The following is a 22,673-nucleotide window of genomic DNA, read 5'->3' as shown; positions in this document are numbered from 1 at the left end:
ACAAGTGACCATGAGTGGGGACATGAGGAGGCAGGTTCTGGAGGCTGGAGGCTCTGGGGAGAGTCCTGGCCTCCCTCTGCTCTCAGAGGCCACCGGGATTCTGGGCTCACGGCTCCCCCCCCCCCGCATCCCTCTGGCCGGTGTGTTTTAATGCGGGCACCCGTGGCCACCACCTGCTCTCCGCCCGGGCCTTCCCTCATCCCATCAGTTTTGGTATGTCCCAGTTCCTCGGAGCATCTTCTGATTTCTCCTGTGATTTCTCAGACCTGGGGTGTTCAGAAGTGTGTGAGGTAATCTGCACCAACTCCCAGATATTCTTCTGTCCCTGATTTCCGGTTTTGTTTCATTGGTGACTGGGAGGTACTCTGCGGATTTCTGTTCTCTTACGTTGGGAGACTCCTGTTACAGCCTGGCATTTGCCTCTCCTGGAGAATTTCCCGGGTGCACCCGAGAGTGTTTAGTCACCTCCCTAGTGCAGATGACAGTGACCGTCCTGATTGACAGCCACCTAGTTTGTGTTAACGCCAGCTGATTTTAAATAGGACGCGGACCCGTCTCTCCTACGTAGCTTCATCCTCAGGTCTCCTTTGTGCTGGTGACAGACAAATTACCCCTTTCCACGTTGTGTGCCCATCAACAGAGATTTACAACCTTTAATTCTTGCAGTTTTCTTTTAAAGCAGATAGGAAGAATAACAAGATTTATGACTGGGCGCAGAGGCACACACTCAATCCCAGGGACTCGGGGCTGGATCAGGGGGATCGCAGTTCAAGACCAGCCCCAGCAACTTAGACCCTGTCTCAAAATAAAAAGGGCTGGGGATGTGGCTCAGTGGTCGGGCGTGCCTGCGTTCCACCCCAGTCGCACAAAAAAGAAAGAAAAAAGATTCACAGACAAATAATCACATGGATCCCTAATCATGAACAAATAGGTGGAGCGTGTATCCATGTGCCCGTGTGTGTGTGTGTGTATGTGTGTGTGTGTGTGTGTGTGTGTGTAAGAGCACCACTGTTCTTGATCTCATTTTAAAGGAATTGGCACAGTCGGGAAAAATCACCAGAGGTGTTTCTGATTTGCTCATTGGAGGACGATCCCTTCAAGAACTCATGTGTGAAAGGCGTTACCATTTTAAGTGTTTTCACACCTGGTTAGATGATATTTTCCAAAACGGTAAAGTAAAATTCAGGAAAAGAAAAAAACCAGCCGTCAGTTTCTGTTTGCGGTCTGGCTTGGGTCCTGGTGGTGGACCCGGGGCCCTGCTGCCCTGGGCAGGTCCAGCGCTCCGCTGCGCCCCAGCCCGCGAGGATCCCAGCCAAACTGCACCTTCAGGTCAGCACGTTGCTTTGGCTGGCTTTGGAAGCAGGGCTGGAGGGGGACAGAGTCAAACTCGGGCCCGTCAGGTCAGGGTCCCCAGTGAGGCTGGCCTGGGACGAAGGTCTTTGCCCAGAAATCCCTGGAGCGGAACCGGGGAAGAGCGCCCGCTCCCGCGAGCTGAACGCCTGCCCTCGCCCGCGGCTCAGACGGGGCCACCCTGCAGGGCGGCTGCAGCAGGGGACCCTTTCTGACGGAGCCGGATTCACAGGGAGGGCGCAGGGCCAGCCAAGCCTGCCCTTCCTGGGGAAGGCGGAAGGCGCTCTGAGAATCTACCGCGAAGTCCTTGAGGACAGAGGAGGAGGGAGAGGCCAGCAGGGGCCTCGGGCTCTGTGGCCCTGAAGGAGCGGCGTCAAAGGCCTTCCGTCCCCTGCCACATACTGAGAGGAGCCCAGAGCCAGGCGGACGCCCAGGTCCTGAGCGAGCGGTGCGCCCGCCCGTCTCCTGGGGCTGATGGCTGCGTTGCTGCGCAGCACGCGGGAGCCTTGAGCCCCCGGACCCTCCCAGCCGGGCCGCCTACCTGGGGGCGTCTTCCCTCCGCGCTGCCTGCCTCCCGTGCTCCGTGTGGGCCCGTCTGCACCCTGGGAGCCGGGCACCTGGCTTGGCCTCCCCTTCCGGCCCACCTGCCCCATAATTAGCCGGCCAGCAAAGAGAGCCGAGCCGGCTGTTAGCCCAGCGGGTGTGGGCGGGGCCGCAGGCACCCTAAGGGTTCCTGGCTGCTCACCTGGGCCTTGGGAAGGACAGGGACAGGGGCGGGACCCCGGGGATGGCGCCCCTGGTTCTCGCAGTGGGAGTGTGACCATGTCCAGGGCTGAGCCGTGAGGTAGGGAGCCCAGTCCCCAGTCCAGGGCAGTAGGTCAGGGAGCCTGTCCTGTAACACCAGTGTTGTCACCTCTCTGCGGGGCAGGAGACTGGGTTGTCCTACGCAAGCCCGGCCCCCAGTCCCTCTTCAGCACACCCCACCATGGTGGCGTGACCCCCAGGGGCCCTCACTGAACTGAGCTGTGGGCCCCACGCTCTTGGACCTGCAGACATGGAAGCTTAAAGGACCTCTGGTCTTCATAAAGCATCCGCCTCAGGGACTTGGTTACAACAGTGTGCCCTCTGATTCCATGACGTGTGTGTTGGGAGCTCGTCCGGGTAGTGTGCACAGAATGCTGCCATCCTTTTTCATGGCTGCATAGTATCCCATTGGGAATGGGCCACGGTTTGAATTTGTATGGTTTCCAGTTTTCTACTCCACGTAAACCTGCTGCTGTGAATCCTGTACTGAACCCATGATTTGACTGTCCTTGGATCTGGAGAGTACCTCACTGTACCCCAGTGGTCCCATGCTGCAGGGAATCTTGGTCCCCAGCTTGGTCCTGCCAGGAGCTAGGAGAACCTTCAAGAGGCAGGGCCTCCTGGAGGCTTTGGGTCACCAGAGGGTTGTCCTCTGGGGATGGTGAGCCCCGAGTCTCCCTGGGACTCTCTCTGGACCCAGGCAGGGGTGAACAGGCCACCGTGTGCCCCTCAGGTGCACAGCAACAGGCCCAGGTGGTCAGGGCCCAGGACCCCTGAGCCCAGGCCCACACAGGCCTTCCCTGTTTGGGTCACGGATTGCGTGATGGCCGTTACCGGGCTGGCGTGAGTCCGTCCTCTGGGGAGAGCTTCACTTTCTCTCAGAGTGCAGAGTCTGCCGGGCCGTGTGGGCCGCTCGTCAACAGCTGTGACACTCCTCTGCCGCCATGGTGCCCTGGGCCACGCAGGTCTCTTACCTCAGCGCGGGAGGCAGAAGTCGTGGGTGGGTCCAGGTCCCGGGCCTGTGTGCCTCCGAGGCTCCCCAGGGGCAGCTGTGTCCCTGCTCCCCGGCCCTGGATGTGGCCTCGGCCCTCCTCCTGGGAGCACGCCGTGGTTCTGTGGGCTCACCCGGGCAGCACAGAGCAGGTGCGTCCCTGGACACCACCCCAGTGACCCTTGGCCTGGCAGGCTGCAGGCACCGGGAGTGGACTTGGCGGAAGCTGGAAGCCGCTGTCTGGTTCCTGTTGCACAGTCAGCAGGGGCGGCCGCGGCCGCAGGGGGCAATGTGCCAGGCACGTCTCTCGCTGGGCAGAGGTCAGCCAGACCCCATGTCCTGCGCGCGAAGGACTCGCGGACCCAGGGCCGTGCTCCCTGTACCTGCCGGCTCCCGCAGAGGCCAGACGGTGGCCGAGGACCAGGCCCCTCTCCGTGATGCGGAGCGCAGCAGCGGCAGGCGGCCCGGGTGGCCAGGTCGGTGGGCCGGAGACTGACCGAGGACAGCCTCTGAGAGCCACCGGCCTTCTCCCCGTCACTCTGCGGAGAGTCTCACCCCTCGCAGGCATCCCTTGGTCCCTCGGGTCCGAGGAAACGTGAGCCGTCTTTTCCTTTCTGCTCCGATCGACCCTCGTGGCCTCCGTAGCCGGGTCCGCCCTGGTCGAGCCCCAGGCTGGCGCCCCGTCCACGCGGGTGTGATCGGAGGGCTCGCCTTCCAGGCGCCCGCCTTCCTGGCGTTCCGAGCTGGGCGCCTGCTTCTCCCCAGGCTTCCCGGGACCCGTTCCCTCTCCGCCTTTGCCGTGCAGGCTGCTTCCACCTGAAGGCGTTTGTCCCAGACGGACCTCGGCCCTTGGTCTCCTGAACCTCGGGCTGAACTGGAATCCAGGCGGAACATTCCACTTGTACCGTTTCTCTGTGTGCGTGTGTGTGCGCGTGCGCGTGCGCTTGCGTGCGCAGCGTGAATGAGCAACGTGGGCCGGCGGTGGGGAGCGGCACAGTCCTGCGGCCACTGTACCTGGCCAGCCGGCCGGCCATGCGAGTGGACAGGGCTCATGGACGCCGATCTGCAGAGACAGCTTCTGCAGAGGCGCGTGCGTCCCCCGGTGTGACCAGGGAGCACCCTCGGAGGGACGGGGCTCAGGAGGCGCGGGTCGCACGCCCCAGGGAACGGCTCGGGGTCACGCTCTGGTGGCTTCCGTGAGTCGCCTCGGCATCCGCGGACCCCTGGAGAGACCGCGGTGACCAGGTGCTTCGGCGGAGCCCCTTCCCGCCCAGCGGAGCCCACCCTCCTCCCCCTGCACCGCAGTCCCCTCCGTGTTCGGGTGCATCCCACCCAGCGGGGGTCAGTGCCGTGACACGGCTCTCACGCTGGAGTGCGCAGGGACGATGGCGGCAACCCGCGTCCCCTGCGCCTGCGCGGGGCGGACCGCATGCCCTGCTGTCAGCCCATGGGCGGGTGGACCACCGGTGACGGGGGCGCGGGCACAGAAGAGCCTGCGGAATCGTCCTGCTGCCCCAGGTACTGAGGGGCTCTGGGCACGGCCTTCCTCGGCCCGGCTCCTTCTGCAGGCCTGTCCTCCCCGGAAGCAGGGCGGCCTGGCCTCCCACCCGGGAGGCTGCCTGCTGCTGGGCTCCACGCAGCAGCCTCTCTGGCCTGGGCGCCTTCCCGATCCTTCCCGGCCCTGCCTGCCTGCCTGGACCCGCCTGCCGCCCACCTGGGCTGCATGGAGCCCTGCTGGCCGCGGTCCACCCAAGTGCCCTTCTAAGTCACCCAAGGCAGCTGGTTGTACCCAGTGGCAGCACGTTGGAAGCAGAGTCGAGCTTCCTGGGAGAAATGGCAGCAGGCTGTGGAGGCCGCGTCCTGGGCTGGGCAGAACGCGGGCCATAGCCCGGCCGCCCGCGTTTACTTTAGCGCCGTGGCCCTTCCGGAAGCGCTGCGCCTTTAATTCCCAGGCTCTGTCATCGGCTGGTGCAGCAGCAGCAGCAGCAGCACTTTGATCGGAGGAATTTAATTACTTGTTTAGATCCTTCCTCGTTCCACGGAGGATTTAGGGTGATTTCATCTAAATTGTGAAGAAAAGTGGCTGTCTGCGCAGTCCCCTACAGATTTGTAATCCGCCAGCGCGGTGTGTTTTAAATTAAAAGCTCCGTGACATTTTACGCTTTAAATAAACACTGTCAAAACCCTCTTCAAAGGACGCAGCTCTTTTTCGGTCTTTGGAATTTGGTCTCCTCTCGCTCCCCCTCCCCGCCCCGTGCTGGCCTGGAAGCTTCTGCTTCCCTCCCTCCCTGCTGTCCCCCTGCTGGAGAGGAAGGCAAAGGAAGGCCACCTGGTTGCCGGCCGCCACCTTGCCCAGAGCCCTGCTTCCTCCACGCAGGCACGGGAAGTTCCAAGGAAATGGAAGGCGCTCAGGAGTGCGCGACCTGCCTTCCCACAAGCCTCTTCCCTCCGCTGCCCCCGAGGAGCACAGCGGACGCGCCGCCTCTCTGTCCGTCAGTTCTGCAGAGGGGTGAAGCCGCCGTCCAGAAAACCTCCAGTTCCTCGCGTTGTTACCTGAAGGGCGGTTTCCTGCACAAAGCCCCGGGAAGCCTCGGCTCAGAGTCCCATTGTCTCTGGGCCCACCGAGGACAGGCCTCAGCACTCCAGGGGCGGAGGCGCTGAGGGTGGTTAGAGCCTTCACAGCCCCGGATAGAACAGCCCGCAGCAGAGGAGCCGGGGAGACCCCACTGCAGGATCAAGCGGCCGCTGCGCGTGGGGTTGGGGTGCCTTTGCCGCCCAGAGCAGAGAGAGCAACCGGAGGTCTTCCAGTTGCTGCTCAGCGCTGAGGCCCAGGCGTCCATTCAGGGCCCGAGGGCCCAGGGCCGCCACGGGGAAGAAGGCTTCCGGGGGGCTCCGCACACCGGAGCAGGAGGTGGGGGGCAGGCTGGCAGCCCACCAGGAAGCCCAGGGAGGACCCGTTCCCACCGCTGGACTCTGCCAGTCCAGGCAGAAGCCAGGGCTGCCTCCGCCCGTCCTCAGGAGGGACGGAGCGTTCCCTGCAGGGTGCGGTGAGCTCTGCGGCCCCAGGGAGGCCTGCAGGGCGGCCTCCGCAGATGCCAGAGGCCGGGCCGGGGGCTCCCAGCAGCAGTGTCCAGCAGAGCGCCCTGCAGCTCCAGGAGTCCTCGACCGCAGAGGCCTGGGCCTGCAGGAGCCTCGGGCTGGCAGGACAGCCTCTCTGCCTTCGCTGCCCTGGGTTCTGCAGAGGGGCTGGGCGGCTGGGTGGCTGGAGCCCTGGGTCCTCACAGGGTCCCCCGGCCCCCTTGTGAGGTAGAGGCAAAGGACAACGTGCGGCGGCCAGCAGCCTGGTCACCGGGACTCAGGGAGACGGCCACAGGGCACCGTGCAGCGGCCCTGGGCATGGCCTCTGGGGAGGAGAGGTGGCCTGGGGGCAGACCTGCTGAAGTCTCAGGTGCTGGCAGTTCACACGCAACACCGTTCACCGGCATTTGGGTGGTCGTGGGGGACCCTGCGTCGTCTTTCCATGTGCTCCCTATCCACGTGGACCTGCCCCGCCTGCACCTGGGGACCATGTGGTTCACCTGGAACCCCTCCTCAGAGCTGGGAGCCAGCGCCCGGCCAGCTTGTCACCAGCCTGTGACACGCACACACACACACACGTGAGCGTTCTCACCCAAAAGGGCCACAGCCGCAGGCACGGCCAGGCACCCGGTGACGGGGTCCGTCCAGGGCCAGTGGGACAAGTCCGACCTCAAGCCCGACGGCGCTCAGCATGCTGGGAACGCCAGGTAATGCCGCGGGCGGAGGCGGCGCCCCCAAGCCCGGAGGCGGGCCTTCCCCGTGTGTAGGACTGTGGGGTGGACCGCGTCCTGACCCTGCGATGGCAGTGACCCTCCGCCCTTCCAGTGACCTGCGCGCTGACTGCCCGTCTCTCCCTCTGCAGATACGGAACGGCTGTATTCGGAGGTGTTCCAGGAGATCTGCGGCCGCTACGCCAAGGCCTACAGCTGGGATGTCAAGTCGCGGGTCATGGGGAAGACGGCCCTGGAGGCGGCTCAGGTCATCATCGACGTCCTGCAGCTCCCGCTGTCCAAGGAGGAGCTGGTGGAGGAGAGCCAGGCCAGGCTGCAGGAGCTCTTCCCCACCGCCGCGCTCATGCCAGGTGCGCCGCCCTCCGCCTGCAGGGCCGCGCCGGAACCAGCGCGGGTCCGCCGGGCTCGGTCTGCGCTGTGTCTTAAGGCGGCTGGACCTGGGGTGGGTGGTGCCCTCGTCCCCCCCACCCCCCGGCATCCGGCAGGCGGCGGGCTGTCTCTATGGCGATCTGCCCTTCTTTTCCCAGAGCTGGGATCAAGCCCCGGGCCTGGCTCGGCCGGGCAAACTCTGCGCCGCGGAGCCCCAGCCCGCGCTGCCCGCGTCCCCTCTCCTGAGTCCCCCACGGCCCCCCTTCAGTGGCCTGCAGGGGTGGCTTTGCCTTGTTCTTGGCAACATCAGGCCTAGGATTCATATTTCAGGGGCTCTTCAGGCTTTTAACGAGGGATAAGCAGCTGAGTCTCCCCAAGAGGCTTGGTCTCCACAAAGTCACAGCCGGTTCGTTTTCACCTGTTCGTTTGCGTGTCGGGTAGGCCTTTTTGTGTTTCAGTGTCGTGCAGGGGCGCTGGGGACGCCACCCAGGGCCCGCCAGGTCTGGGAGGGGCTGCCCTCCCAGCCACCCGCCTCCCGCCCAGCGGGGCCACTTCTTGGCCTGCGTGCGGTTCTCCTGGGCAGGGGACGTGGGCCCCTTTCCACTCTCCCGGTGTGTCCTTAAGCGGGCGGAAGCTCATTCCTTTGGTGTAGACCCGTCTGTCAGCGTTTGCCTCTGCGTCCTGTCCCGTCGGGTCTTGTCTGAAGGAACCGCGGCTTCTACCCATGTCTTGATGCTTCCTCGCCGTGGCCTAGGGGTCTGGTCGCTTCAGGCCGTACGTTCCGACTTGCCTCCGCTCTGGCTGAATTTCCCACGTGGCCTCTTGAAGGTCCGACCTCCTTTTCTGTCGTGGGAACGTGCTGCTGTCCCTGCCAAGTGCTGCCCCTCTTCCCTGGCCCTCGGCGGGGGGTCCTGCCCTTGTCACAGTGTCCGTCCCCGTGTCTGGGTGTCTGGGCTCCGAGACTCCACAACCTCGCTGTCGGGATCCCTGCGGGTTCGGGGGTCTGGTGAGAGCAGCAAGTGTGAGCCTCCACTCTGCCTTCCGGTTCCCAGGTCGCTGTGGCTGTTCTGGTCCCTGAAAATCCCAGATGGATTTCCGGGTGGGTTTCTCTACCTGTGAAGGCCTTTCCTTTGGGATTCCGATAGGTGTTGCTTTAGGGTTGCTTTGGATTCCTGGACGGCGTTCCCTGCTCTGAGCAGTTAGCCGTGTTAGGACTCGTGCGTCTGTTGGCGTTGGTTGTGATTTCTTCCCGCCGCCTGCGATTTCGGTGTGCGGGCCTGCAGTTCCAGCGGGTCTGTTCCCGAGCCTGGTTTTCTCCCTGAAGCAATCCTGAAGGGCCCTGCTTCCGTCAGTTCCCTCTGGAACTGTTCATGGTCAGCCTGTGAAATGCGGCTGCCTTCTGCTGGGTTTTATGTCCTGCAACCTGTCTGGAGGGGTCTGTTTCCTCAGCGGCTTGGCGCACCCAGCGTCCCACCCTAAGCATCTGCTCCACAGCCGGGTCTCTCTGATCTGCCAGCAGATCACTTGGCTTCTTTCCCACTTGGGATTCCGGTTCTTTCTTCCCCTTCCTAATGGCTGTAGCGGGGACTTGTGGCCGTGTTACGGCCTCTGGTTGGCGCAGGCCTGGGCGGGCGGCTCCGGCTCCCTCCTGACCATGGTCAGCTGCGTCTGTTGCTCCGCTGCTGTCTGTCTGTCAGGAGGGAAGTGCAGTTGCCTCTCTGCCCCCGAGGAGGTGGCCGTGGGCTGCTACCCTCTGTCAGCGGCTTGAACTCGGCTTGCTGCCCAGGAGTGAGCCGCCTGTTCCCTCAGATCCACCCTTGAACCTGAACTTTGGCCTCGATGTTTGCTGGGCAGGGAGGGACAGGGCCCTGGTTTCCTGCTGCCACTTGTTGGGATCCTGCCCTGCAGGCCTGCTCCCAGCCTGCCCACAGGAAGCTGGCTGAGACGCCTCCGGTGAGCCTCCTGCTCTCTGGGGCTGGCTCGGTTTCTTTCCTGGCGACTCCGGCGTGCTTGGTGTGAGCGTCTCCACGGCCCCTTTCCTCGGGGCCTTCGTTGGCGTTACTCCAACAGCGTCCTCCTCTCCTCCTTCCTTCTGTGGCTTCACCTCCGTTCCTCCTCTTTCCCTTCCGAGTCCAGCCTTCCCGGCTTCCTTGCCCGTGAACGGCTCAGGGTGTGCTCATCGGGTACGTTCGGTCATTGGAGTCTCTCTGCCGTGAATGAAGCGGCCATAGCAAGTGGCAGGTCCGTCCCTTTCTCCCCCACCTTCACCCGGTCCTGTGGACCCCTGTCCTTCCCGAGTTGCAGTGCCGTGTGCTCACAGGTGCTGGGATCCGATCCGCTGGGTCCTGAACGTGCTGGCTCGCTAGTCTGGACGCGTGGCTGGCAGCAGTGAATCTGTTAGGAGGAGGCTGTGGCCTGCTCCCCGGGTTCCGCCCTCGGTTGGCCTTCCAGGAGCCGGGCAGCACATGAAGAGGGCAACGCGCAGAGGAAACCCGGGAGGTGAACAGCCACCCAGTCGCCGGATCTGCAAAGTCGTGTAGCACGGGCCTGGAGCTACCTGGAGGGCGACTTCTCTCCGCACCTTCTCTCCCTGAGAGAGGCTGGCCGGAGCTCCTTCTCCGTCCTCGTCAAGCTTCACTATCATCCCTCGGCATGAGATTCCGCGCCTGTGTGCTTCTGCCCCCAGAGAGTAGGCACTCAGCGCCCAGGGCCAGGGCGGTCTCTGGAAGCCCCAGGTCCTGTCCACAGCACGGAGGCTCGGTATTGGCAGGACCCTGAAAACCACGTGCACAAGACTGGGTGTAGACAAGCTGCAAGGTGGCCTCGCGTAGGGGAGACTGGATCAGGCTGTGACAGGGGTCGGGTCAGGGGACGCCACTATGACACCAGAGAGGAGGTGGGGGGAAGGAGTAATGGACAGTCACCCCTAAGCTGAGGGGAAGAAAGAGAAGGGAGAGGGTAGAGAGGGAGATGGTGACCTGGAGGTGCAGAGCTGGGGACACAGAGGAGGAGATGGTGGCCTGGAGGTGCAGAGCTGGGGACACAGAGGAGGAGATGGTGGCCTGGAGGTGCAGAGCTGGGGACACAGAGGAGGAGATGGTGTCCTGGAGGTGTAGAGCTGGGGACACAGAGGAGGAGATGGTGTCCTGGAGGTGCAGGGTGGGGACACAGAGGAGGAGATGGTGTCCTGGAGGTGTACGGTGGGGACACAGAGGAGGAGATGGTGACCTGGAGGTGTAGAGCTGGGGACACAGAGGAGGAGATGGTGACCTGGAGGTGCAGGGCTGGGGACACAGAGGATCGAGATGGTGTCCTGGAGGTGCAGAGCTGGGACACAGAGGAGGAGATGGTGTCCTGGAGGTGCAGGGTGGGGACACAGAGGAGGAGATGGTGTCCTGGAGGTGCAGAGCTGGGACACAGAGGAGGAGATGGTGGCCTGGAGGTGTAGAGCTGGGACACAGAGGAGGAGATGGTGACCTGGAGGTGTAGAGCTGGGGACACAGAGGAGGAGATGGTGTCCTGGAGGTGCAGAGCTGGGACACAGAGGAGGAGATGGTGGCCTGGAGGTGCAGGGTGGGGACACAGAGGAGGAGATGGTGTCCTGGAGGTGCAGGGTGGGGACACAGAGGAGGAGATGGTGTCCTGGAGGTGCAGGGTGGGGACACAGAGGAGGAGATGGTGTCCTGGAGGTGTAGAGCTGGGACACAGAGGAGGAGATGGTGACCTGGAGATGCAGGGTGGGGATACAGAGGAGGAGATGGTGTCCTGAAGGTGCAGGGTGGGGACACAGAGGAGGAGATGGTGGCCTGGAGGTGCAGAGCTGGGGACACCAAGGAGGAGATGGTGGCCTGGAGATTAGGGCTGGGGACACAGAGGATCGAGATGGTGACTTGGAGGTGCAGGGTTGGAGACCAGAGGAGGTTGATGGTGGCCTGGAGGTGCAGGGCTGGGACAGCATTGTAGGGACCCACGGGTGGTGCCCAAGCCCCAGGATCAACAGACAGAGCTTCCCAGGGTCTCTCTTCTGTCCTGAGCATGTGCCTTGGTCTCAGTATCCATCCTCTCTGCATCCGCCCATCTCCTTGACCTGAGCAAACCCCTCTGCTGACACAGGGCGCCTCCTGTGTCTGTGGTGGTGACAGTTTTCATTGCAGCAGGACCGACCTCCTCCGAGGTCACCAGTGTTGCAGAGTGCCCCTGCTTCATGGTCCCATTCTTCCCCTTTCTGACTTGATTTACCCTTTTTCTGGCAGCCTCCTGTGGGAGGAGTTAGGCTGTGGACGTTGCTGGGAGCTGGTTAGGAAGGAGGGTGACTTGTAGGGAGGGTGGTGCAATGCCACTCCTGCCTCCCCTGCTTCTGAGCCCCACGGTGACCAGGGAGCGTTTTCAGCAAGTGAATTGGGGCAGGAGCACGTGGTAGGCCCAGGGAAGCACCCCGATGTTGTGTGGCCCAGCTGCCTGAGCGGCGTGCAGTGCGTGTCCGCCTGCGCAGCCACCCGGGCTCTTTCTTTCCCATGATTGTAGGCAAGGCTGTGTCCTTAACTGGGTGTAGTACAGGGGGTGTGTGCCGCAGAGGTGGGATGCAGTGGTGTGTCTGCTGACTGTGATGCAGTGGTGTGTCTGTGCCTGACTGTGATGCAGTGGTGTGTCTGCCTGACTGTGATGCAGTGGTGTGTCTGTGCCTGGCTGTGATGCAGTGGTGTGTCTGTGCCTGGCTGTGATGCAGTGGTGTGTCTACCTGACTGTAATGCAGTGGTGTGTCTGCTGACTGTGATGCAGTGGTGTGTCTGTGCCTGACTGTGATGCAGTGGTGTGTCTGCCTGACTGTGATGCAGTGGTGTGTCTGTGCCTGACTGTGATGCAGTGGTGTGTCTGCTGACTGTGATGCAGTGGTGTGTCTGTGCCTGACTGTGATGCAGTGGTGTGTCTGCCTGACTGTGATGCAGTGGTGTGTCTGCTGACTGTGATGCAGTGGTGTGTCTGCTGACTGTGATGCAGTGGTGTGTCTGTGCCTGACTGTGATGCAGTGGTGTGTCTGTGCCTGGCTGTGATGCAGTGGTGTGTCTGTGCCTGGCTGTGATGCAGTGGTGTGTCTGTGCCTGACTGTGATGCAGTGGTGTGTCTGTGCCTGACTGTGATGCAGTGGTGTGTCTGTGCCTGGCTGTGATGCAGTGGTGTGTCTGTGCCTGGCTGTGATGCAGTGGTGTGTCTGTGTCTGACTGTGATGCAGTGGTGTGTCTGACTATGATGCAGTGTGTGTCTGTGCCTGACTGTGATGCAGTGGTGTGTCTGTGCCTGACTGTGATGCAGTGGTGTGTCTGCCTGACTGTGATGCACTGGTGTGTCTGTCTGACTATGATGCAGTGGTGTGTCTGTGCCTGACTGTGATGCAGTGGTGTGTCTGACTATGATGCAGTGTGTGTCTGTGCCTGACTGTGATGCAGTGGTGTGTCTGCCTGACTGTGATGCAGTGGTGTGTCTGCCTGACTGTGATGCAGTGGTGTGTCTGCCTGACTGTGATGCAGTGGTGTGTCTGTGCCTGACTGTGATGCAGTGGTGTGACTGTGCCTGACTATGATGCAGTGGTGTGACTGTGATGCAGTGGTGTGTCTGCCTGACTGTGATGCAGTGGTGTGTCTGTGCCTGACTGTGATGCAGTGCTGTGTCTGCCTGACTGTGATGCAGTGGTGTGTCTGTGTCTGACTGTGATGCAGTGGTGTGTCTGTGTCTGACTGTGATGCAGTGGTGTGTCTGTGCCTGACTGTGATGCAGTGGTGTGTCTGCCTGACTGTGATGCAGTGGTGTGTCTGTGTCTGACTGTGATGCAGTGGTGTGTCTGTGCCTGACTGTGATGCAGTGGTGTGTCTGCCTGACTGTGATGCAGTGGTGTGTCTGTGTCTGACTGTGATGCAGTGGTGTGTCTGTGTCTGACTGTGATGCAGTGGTGTGTCTGTGTCTGACTGTGATGCAGTGGTGTGTCTGCTGACTGTGATGCAGTGGTGTGTCTGTGCCTCACTGTGATGCAGTGGTGTGTCTGCCTGACTGTGATGCAGTGGTGTGTCTGTGTCTGACTGTGATGCAGTGGTGTGTCTGTGCCTGACTGTGATGCAGTGGTGTGTCTGTGCCTGACTGTGATGCAGTGGTGTGTCTGTGCCTGACTGTGATGCAGTGGTGTGTCTGCTGACTGTGATGCAGTGGTGTGTCTGTTTCTGACTGTGATGCAGTGGTGTGTCTGTGTCTGACTGTGATGCAGTGGTGTGTCTACCTGACTGTAATGCAGTGGTGTGTCTGTGTCTGACTGTGATGCAGTGGTGTGTCTGTGTCTGACTGTGATGCAGTGGTGTGTCTGCCTGACTGTGATGCAGTGGTGTGTCTGTGCCTCCCTGTGATGCAGTGGTGTGTCTGTGTCTGACTGTGATGCAGTGGTGTGTCTGCCTGACTGTGATGCAGTGGTGTGTCTGTGTCTGACTGTGATGCAGTGGTGTGTCTGTGTCTGACTGTGATGCAGTGGTGTGTCTGCCTGACTGTGATGCAGTGGTGTGTCTGTGTCTGACTGTGATGCAGTGGTGTGTCTGTGCCTGACTGTGATGCAGTGGTGTGTCTGTGCCTGACTGTGATGCAGTGGTGTGTCTGTGCCTGACTGTGATGCAGTGGTGTGTCTGTGCCTGACTGTGATGCAGTGGTGTGTCTGCCTGACTGTGATGCAGTGGTGTGTCTGTGTCTGACTGTGATGCAGTGGTGTGTCTGTGCCTGACTGTGATGCAGTGGTGTGTCTGCCTGACTGTGATGCAGTGGTGTGTCTGTGTCTGACTGTGATGCAGTGGTGTGTCTGTGTCTGACTGTGATGCAGTGGTGTGTCTGTGTCTGACTGTGATGCAGTGGTGTGTCTGCTGACTGTGATGCAGTGGTGTGTCTGTGCCTCACTGTGATGCAGTGGTGTGTCTGCCTGACTGTGATGCAGTGGTGTGTCTGTGTCTGACTGTGATGCAGTGGTGTGTCTGTGTCTGACTGTGATGCAGTGGTGTGTCTGTGCCTGACTGTGATGCAGTGGTGTGTCTGTGCCTGACTGTGATGCAGTGGTGTGTCTGTGCCTGACTGTGATGCAGTGGTGTGTCTGTGCCTGACTGTGATGCAGTGGTGTGTCTGCTGACTGTGATGCAGTGGTGTGTCTGCTGACTGTGATGCAGTGGTGTGTCTGCTGACTGTGATGCAGTGGTGTGTCTGCTGACTGTGATGCAGTGGTGTGTCTGCTGACTGTGATGCAGTGGTGTGTCTGCTGACTGTGATGCAGTGGTGTGTCTGTGCCTGACTGTGATGCAGTGGTGTGTCTGTGCCTGACTGTGATGCAGTGGTGTGTCTGTGCCTGACTGTGATGCAGTGGTGTGTCTGCCTGACTGTGATGCAGTGGTGTGTCTGTGTCTGACTGTGATGCAGTGGTGTGTCTGTGCCTGACTGTGATGCAGTGGTGTGTCTGCCTGACTGTGATGCAGTGGTGTGTCTGTGTCTGACTGTGATGCAGTGGTGTGTCTGTGTCTGACTGTGATGCAGTGGTGTGTCTGTGTCTGACTGTGATGCAGTGGTGTGTCTGCTGACTGTGATGCAGTGGTGTGTCTGTGCCTCACTGTGATGCAGTGGTGTGTCTGTGCCTGACTGTGATGCAGTGGTGTGTCTGTGCCTGACTGTGATGCAGTGGTGTGTCTGTGCCTCACTGTGATGCAGTGGTGTGTCTGCCTGACTGTGATGCAGTGGTGTGTCTGTGCCTGACTGTGATGCAGTGGTGTGTCTGTGCCTGACTGTGATGCAGAGGTGTGTCTGCTGACTGTGATGCAGTGGTGTGTCTGTGCCTGACTGTGATGCAGTGGTGTGTCTGTGCCTGACTGTGATGCAGTGGTGTGTCTGTGTCTGACTGTGATGCAGTGGTGTGTCTGTGTCTGACTGTGATGCAGTGGTGTGTCTGTGTCTGACTGTGATGCAGTGGTGTGTCTGTGCCTGACTGTGATGCAGTGGTGTGTCTGCTGACTGTGATGCAGTGGTGTGTCTGTGCCTGACTGTGATGCAGTGGTGTGTCTGTGCCTGACTGTGATGCAGTGTGTGTCTGTGCCTCACTGTGATGCAGTGGTGTGTCTGTGCCTCACTGTGATGCAGTGGTGTGTCTGTGCCTCACTGTGATGCAGTGGTGTGTCTGCCTGACTGTGATGCAGTGGTGTGTCTGTGCCTGACTGTGATGCAGTGGTGTGTCTGTGCCTGACTGTGATGCAGTGGTGTGTCTGTGCCTGACTGTGATGCAGTGGTGTGTCTGTGTCTGACTGTGATGCAGTGGTGTGTCTGTGTCTGACTGTGATGCAGTGGTGTGTCTGTGTCTGACTGTGATGCAGTGGTGTGTCTGTGCCTGACTGTGATGCAGTGGTGTGTCTGTGCCTGACTGTGATGCAGTGGTGTGTCTGCCTGACTGTGATGCAGTGGTGTGTCTGTGTCTGACTGTGATGCAGTGGTGTGTCTGTGCCTGACTGTGATGCAGTGGTGTGTCTGCCTGACTGTGATGCAGTGGTGTGTCTGTGTCTGACTGTGATGCAGTGGTGTGTCTGTGTCTGACTGTGATGCAGTGGTGTGTCTGTGCCTGACTGTGATGCAGTGGTGTGTCTGTGCCTGACTGTGATGCAGTGGTGTGTCTGTGCCTGACTGTGATGCAGTGGTGTGTCTGCTGACTGTGATGCAGTGGTGTGTCTGCTGACTGTGATGCAGTGGTGTGTCTGCTGACTGTGATGCAGTGGTGTGTCTGCTGACTGTGATGCAGTGGTGTGTCTGCTGACTGTGATGCAGTGGTGTGTCTGCTGACTGTGATGCAGTGGTGTGTCTGTGCCTGACTGTGATGCAGTGGTGTGTCTGTGCCTGACTGTGATGCAGTGGTGTGTCTGTGCCTGACTGTGATGCAGTGGTGTGTCTGCCTGACTGTGATGCAGTGGTGTGTCTGTGTCTGACTGTGATGCAGTGGTGTGTCTGTGCCTGACTGTGATGCAGTGGTGTGTCTGCCTGACTGTGATGCAGTGGTGTGTCTGTGTCTGACTGTGATGCAGTGGTGTGTCTGTGTCTGACTGTGATGCAGTGGTGTGTCTGTGTCTGACTGTGATGCAGTGGTGTGTCTGCTGACTGTGATGCAGTGGTGTGTCTGTGCCTCACTGTGATGCAGTGGTGTGTCTGTGCCTGACTGTGATGCAGTGGTGTGTCTGTGCCTGACTGTGATGCAGTGGTGTGTCTGTGCCTCACTGTGATGCAGTGGTGTGTCTGCCTGACTGTGATGCAGTGGTGTGTCTGTGCCTGACTGTGATGCAGTGGTGTGTCTGTGCCTGACTGTGATGCAGAGGTGTGTCTGCTGACTGTGATGCAGTGGTGTGTCTGTGCCTGACTGTGATGCAGTGGTGTGTCTGTGCCTGACTGTGATGCAGAGGTGTGTCTGCTGACTGTGATGCAGTGGTGTGTCTGTGCCTGACTGTGATGCAGTGGTGTGTCTGTGCCTGACTGTGATGCAGTGGTGTGTCTGTGTCTGACTGTGATGCAGTGGTGTGTCTGTGTCTGACTGTGATGCAGTGGTGTGTCTGTGTCTGACTGTGATGCAGTGGTGTGTCTGTGCCTGACTGTGATGCAGTGGTGTGTCTGCTGACTGTGATGCAGTGGTGTGTCTGTGCCTGACTGTGATGCAGTGGTGTGTCTGTGCCTGACTGTGATGCAGTGTGTGTCTGTGCCTCACTGTGATGCAGTGGTGTGTCTGTGCCTCACTGTGATGCAGTGGTGTGTCTGTGCCTCACTGTGATGCAGTGGTGTGTCTGCCTGACTGTGATGCAGTGGTGTGTCTGTGCCTGACTGTGATGCAGTGGTGTGTCTGTGCCTGACTGTGATGCAGTGGTGTGTCTGTGTCTGACTGTGATGCAGTGGTGTGTCTGTGTCTGACTGTGATGCAGTGGTGTGTCTGTGTCTGACTGTGATGCAGTGGTGTGTCTGTGCCTGACTGTGATGCAGTGGTGTGTCTGTGCCTGACTGTGATGCAGTGGTGTGTCTGTGCCTGACTGTGATGCAGTGGTGTGTCTGCCTGACTGTGATGCAGTGGTGTGTCTGTGTCTGACTGTGATGCAGTGGTGTGTCTGTGCCTGACTGTGATGCAGTGGTGTGTCTGCCTGACTGTGATGCAGTGGTGTGTCTGTGTCTGACTGTGATGCAGTGGTGTGTCTGTGTCTGACTGTGATGCAGTGGTGTGTCTGTGCCTGACTGTGATGCAGTGGTGTGTCTGTGCCTGACTGTGATGCAGTGGTGTGTCTGTGCCTGACTGTGATGCAGTGGTGTGTCTGCTGACTGTGATGCAGTGGTGTGTCTGCTGACTGTGATGCAGTGGTGTGTCTGCTGACTGTGATGCAGTGGTGTGTCTGCTGACTGTGATGCAGTGGTGTGTCTGCTGACTGTGATGCAGTGGTGTGTCTGCTGACTGTGATGCAGTGGTGTGTCTGTGCCTGACTGTGATGCAGTGGTGTGTCTGTGCCTGACTGTGATGCAGTGGTGTGTCTGTGCCTGACTGTGATGCAGTGGTGTGTCTGCCTGACTGTGATGCAGTGGTGTGTCTGTGCCTGACTGTGATGCAGTGGTGTGTCTGTGCCTGACTGTGATGCAGTGGTGTGTCTGCCTGACTGTGATGCAGTGGTGTGTCTGTGTCTGACTGTGATGCAGTGGTGTGTCTGTGTCTGACTGTGATGCAGTGGTGTGTCTGTGTCTGACTGTGATGCAGTGGTGTGTCTGCTGACTGTGATGCAGTGGTGTGTCTGTGCCTCACTGTGATGCAGTGGTGTGTCTGTGCCTGACTGTGATGCAGTGGTGTGTCTGTGCCTGACTGTGATGCAGTGGTGTGTCTGTGCCTCACTGTGATGCAGTGGTGTGTCTGCCTGACTGTGATGCAGTGGTGTGTCTGTGCCTGACTGTGATGCAGTGGTGTGTCTGTGCCTGACTGTGATGCAGAGGTGTGTCTGCTGACTGTGATGCAGTGGTGTGTCTGTGCCTGACTGTGATGCAGTGGTGTGTCTGTGCCTGACTGTGATGCAGTGGTGTGTCTGTGTCTGACTGTGATGCAGTGGTGTGTCTGTGTCTGACTGTGATGCAGTGGTGTGTCTGTGTCTGACTGTGATGCAGTGGTGTGTCTGTGCCTGACTGTGATGCAGTGGTGTGTCTGCTGACTGTGATGCAGTGGTGTGTCTGTGCCTGACTGTGATGCAGTGGTGTGTCTGTGCCTGACTGTGATGCAGTGTGTGTCTGTGCCTCACTGTGATGCAGTGGTGTGTCTGTGCCTCACTGTGATGCAGTGGTGTGTCTGTGCCTCACTGTGATGCAGTGGTGTGTCTGCCTGACTGTGATGCAGTGGTGTGTCTGTGCCTGACTGTGATGCAGTGGTGTGTCTGTGCCTGACTGTGATGCAGTGGTGTGTCTGTGTCTGACTGTGATGCAGTGGTGTGTCTGTGTCTGACTGTGATGCAGTGGTGTGTCTGTGTCTGACTGTGATGCAGTGGTGTGTCTGTGCCTGACTGTGATGCAGTGGTGTGTCTGTGCCTGACTGTGATGCAGTGGTGTGTCTGTGCCTGACTGTGATGCAGTGGTGTGTCTGCCTGACTGTGATGCAGTGGTGTGTCTGTGTCTGACTGTGATGCAGTGGTGTGTCTGTGCCTGACTGTGATGCAGTGGTGTGTCTGCCTGACTGTGATGCAGTGGTGTGTCTGTGTCTGACTGTGATGCAGTGGTGTGTCTGTGTCTGACTGTGATGCAGTGGTGTGTCTGTGCCTGACTGTGATGCAGTGGTGTGTCTGCTGACTGTGATGCAGTGGTGTGTCTGTGCCTGACTGTGATGCAGTGGTGTGTCTGTGCCTGACTGTGATGCAGTGTGTGTCTGTGCCTCACTGTGATGCAGTGGTGTGTCTGTGCCTCACTGTGATGCAGTGGTGTGTCTGTGCCTCACTGTGATGCAGTGGTGTGTCTGTGCCTGACTGTGATGCAGAGGTGTGTCTGCTGACTGTGATGCAGTGGTGTGACTGTGATGCAGTGGTGTGTCTGTGCCTGCCTGTGATGCAGTGGTGTGTCTGCCTGACTGTGATGCAGTGGTGTGTCTGTGCCTGGCTGTGATGCAGTGGTGTGTCTGTGCCTGACTGTGATGCAGTGGTGTGTCTGTGTCTGACTGTGATGCAGTGGTGTGTCTGTGTCTGACTGTGATGCAGTGGTGTGTCTGTGCCTGACTGTGATGCAGTGTGTGTCTGCCTGACTGTGATGCAGTGGTGTGTCTGTGCCTGACTGTGATGCAGTGGTGTGACTGTGATGCAGTGGTGTGTCTGCTGACTGTGATGCAGTGGTGTGTCTGTGTCTGACTGTGATGCAGTGGTGTGACTGTGCCTGACTGTGATGCAGTGGTGTGTCTGTGCCTGACTGTGATGCAGTGGTGTGTCTGCCTGACTGTGATGCAGTGGTGTGTCTGTGCCTGGCTGTGATGCAGTGGTGTGTCTGTGCCTGACTGTGATGCAGTGGTGTGTCTGTGCCTGACTGTGATGCAGTGGTGTGTCTGTGCCTGACTGTGATGCAGTGGTGTGTCTGTGCCTGACTGTGATGCAGTGGTGTGTCTGCCTGACTGTGATGCAGTGGTGTGTCTGTGCCTGACTGTGATGCAGTGGTGTGTCTGTGCCTGACTGTGATGCAGTGGTGTGTCTGCCTGACTGTGATGCAGAGGTGTGTCTGTGCCTGACTGTGATGCAGTGGTGTGTCTGTGCCTGACTGTGATGCAGTGGTGTGTCTGCCTGACTGTGATGCAGTGGTGTGTCTGTGCCTGGCTGTGATGCAGTGGTGTGTCTGTGCCTGACTGTGATGCAGTGGTGTGTCTGCTGACTGTGATGCAGTGGTGTGTCTGCCTGACTGTGATGCAGTGGTGTGTCTGTGCCTGACTGTGATGCAGTGGTGTGTCTGTGCCTGACTGTGATGCAGTGGTGTGTCTGTGCCTGACTGTGATGCAGTGGTGTGTCTGCCTGACTGTGATGCAGTGGTGTGTCTGCCTGACTGTGATGCAGTGGTGTGTCTGTGCCTGACTGTGATGCACGGTGCGTCTGCGTGGTTGTGCCTCAGCAGTGTCCCCAGGCTGTGCTTCGCCTGTCTGCACAGGCGCTGGCCTGGTGGTCCCGCAGCAGGAGGGGTGCAGAGGGATGAGTGGTGGGCGCCTGCTCCTCAGTGGTTCATCCCTGGACGCTGCGTAGGTCCCGCTGGAAGGTGAGAAGCCAGTGCTGCTGGGTCTCCCTCGCCTGGAGTGGGCACAGCGTGGACAGGCGAGGCGGGACGCGGCCTTCTCCGCGGAGCGCTCAGCAGGACAGTGCGCGTGCTTCCTCGCCTCAGCTCACCAAGTTTTCACACAGGTGCGTCCTTGGGGCTCCGAGGTGTCTGCCTGTTCTGGCCTCGCGCGCCTTCTCGGCTCTGCACCCTGACCCGTACCCGGGGCCGCATTCCAGCGAGGCTTGCGTGGGCCCGTTCTGCCTGCTCCTTGGCCCCCAGCCCTGCCCTCGCTTGCAGGGCTCCGGATCAGAAGCCGCCGCCTGGAAGGTGGCTGCCTCCGTCTTTGTGGCGTGGAAGGCCCCAGGACCTCCTGCTGCCCGTCTCCTCTCCCACCTGTTTCCATGGAGGGTGGTGTCTGGTGCCCGGGGAGGGGGGGAGGCTCTGCAGGTCAGTGACCTCCCAGGCAGCTGCCCTGTCCCTCACAGATGGTCCTCTGCCACGCAGGGCCTCCCCGAGGCTGGACTGTCCTGCAGCAGCCCTGACTGCGGTTCTCTCCGCTGCCCGTTCCCAGCAGACCACCTGGAGCCGGCAGGAGGACAGCAGGGTGCTGGGCCCCTGGTCCAGGCGCGGGCTGCGTGGTGGTGGGGTCAGGGTCAGGGTCGCCGCAGGAGGTGGGGAGCACCGGCATCCCCGCGGAGGGCTGTGGTCTGACTGTGCGCCCAGGACTGATGACCGGGAGGTCGCGGGTGCTGGGTCAGGGGGACGCGTAGGGCAGGGTGTGTGCTGAGGGCCGGCCCGTGGGGCTGGGCTGTGTCCCTGAGCCCGCCTTCACTTCTCCCGTGCCCGTTCCGCCTCCCCAGGTGCTGAGGGCTGAACCCTGGAGGAGCAGCCAGGCCGCCTGCGGAGCAGGTTTTATGTGAAAGCGTGACCCCGGCTTCTCCCGGGTCCCAGGAAGTGAGCCGCCTGCGTCTGCTGTAGGTCAGGGTCTCCCGTGTCCTGTTCTCTGTCCCTTATCTCTGCTTCCTGCCTACGTGACTAGGCCCAGGAGTTGCCAGTGACATAGCAGCAGGTGGCGGGCAGGGCCACAGTGGTCCAGGCAGGCCGGGCCCCGGGTCACTCACGAGCAGCTCCCGCCTGCAGTCCCTGACCAGCGCAGGCGGACTTGGTAACGGGGCTCCCGAGGTGCTCGACGCTCCCTTCTCCCGGGCGGCTCCAGCTTCCAGAGGCAGACGGCCTTGGGGCCTCCCTTTCCTCCATGTGACCCGGCCCCTATTTCTACTCCACCTGCCGGTCCCCACTTCTGGCTTCACTCTCAGAGGGGCTGAGGGAGAGGCCCCTGCGTCCCTCTGCTCTGCCCTTGAGGATGCGCCCTCTGCCCCTGGGGGACGCGTGAACGGGCACCAGGCCACCGTGTGTCAGAGTGCCAGGTCCTTCCCTTGTCCCGGGTGGACCTCACACTGTCACGGCCCGGGGCTGCAGAAGTGAGCCTGCGTCCGTCACGGCCTCCCAGCCTCGGGGACGTGGTCACAGCAGCACAGAGACCTGGCACTGCCCGAGACCCGGAGTGGAGCTCTGTGCCCGGCGCCCACTGCAGGTGGCCCGGGTGGTCCCCAGAAGGCCGGCCCTTGCTCCGAACCCCACCCCTTCCCATGCTGGCGTCCTCCCTGCCCAGCGTCACCGGAGGACCCAGCCAGCCAGGCCCGGGAGCCAGTGCTGCCCTGCAGGCTGGTCCTGTTTGTCCCCAGGGTGTTCCTGCTTGCTGGCCGGCTTGTCCCCAGGGTGTTCCTGCTTGCTGGCCGGCTTGTCCCCAGGGTGTTCCTGCTTGCGTGTGTGGGACCCGCCCTCTGCTCGGGTGTCCTGTCCTTCTAGACTCCCTCCTTCCCTTCCTGTCCCGTGTCTGCAGGGGCCCTGCCCGGCCCTGCCCCAGTGGAGGCCCTGGCTCTCCTGCGGCTTTCCCGCCTCCACTGAGCCCTGCGCAGGGGGAGCAAGCCGGCTCCGCGGGCCCACGGAGGGCCTCTGCCCAGGGAGTGTGCGGTGGGCTTGAGAGGGGGCGGCAGGGTTGGTCCCCTTGCATC

General features: G+C 60.5%; 1 protein-coding gene across 2 annotated transcripts in view; it reads left to right on the top strand.

Annotated features, from left to right (window-relative positions):
- Positions 1 to 22,673, top strand: part of Pudp (pseudouridine 5'-phosphatase) — a 70,217-nt gene that overhangs the window by 16,826 nt on the left and 30,718 nt on the right. For both annotated transcript variants that reach the window (XM_047536364.1, XM_047536363.1), the window contains exon 2: positions 7,086 to 7,304. In XM_047536364.1, the coding sequence (XP_047392320.1) occupies positions 7,086 to 7,304 (219 nt within the window). The remainder of the gene's footprint in view (positions 1 to 7,085; positions 7,305 to 22,673) is intronic.

Source organism: Sciurus carolinensis, chromosome X (assembly GCF_902686445.1).
Source record: "Sciurus carolinensis chromosome X, mSciCar1.2, whole genome shotgun sequence".
NCBI classification, from domain to species: Eukaryota; Metazoa; Chordata; class Mammalia; order Rodentia; family Sciuridae; genus Sciurus; species Sciurus carolinensis.
Note: the sequence above shows the minus strand (reverse complement) of the source record. Positions and strands in the feature narration are given on the sequence as shown.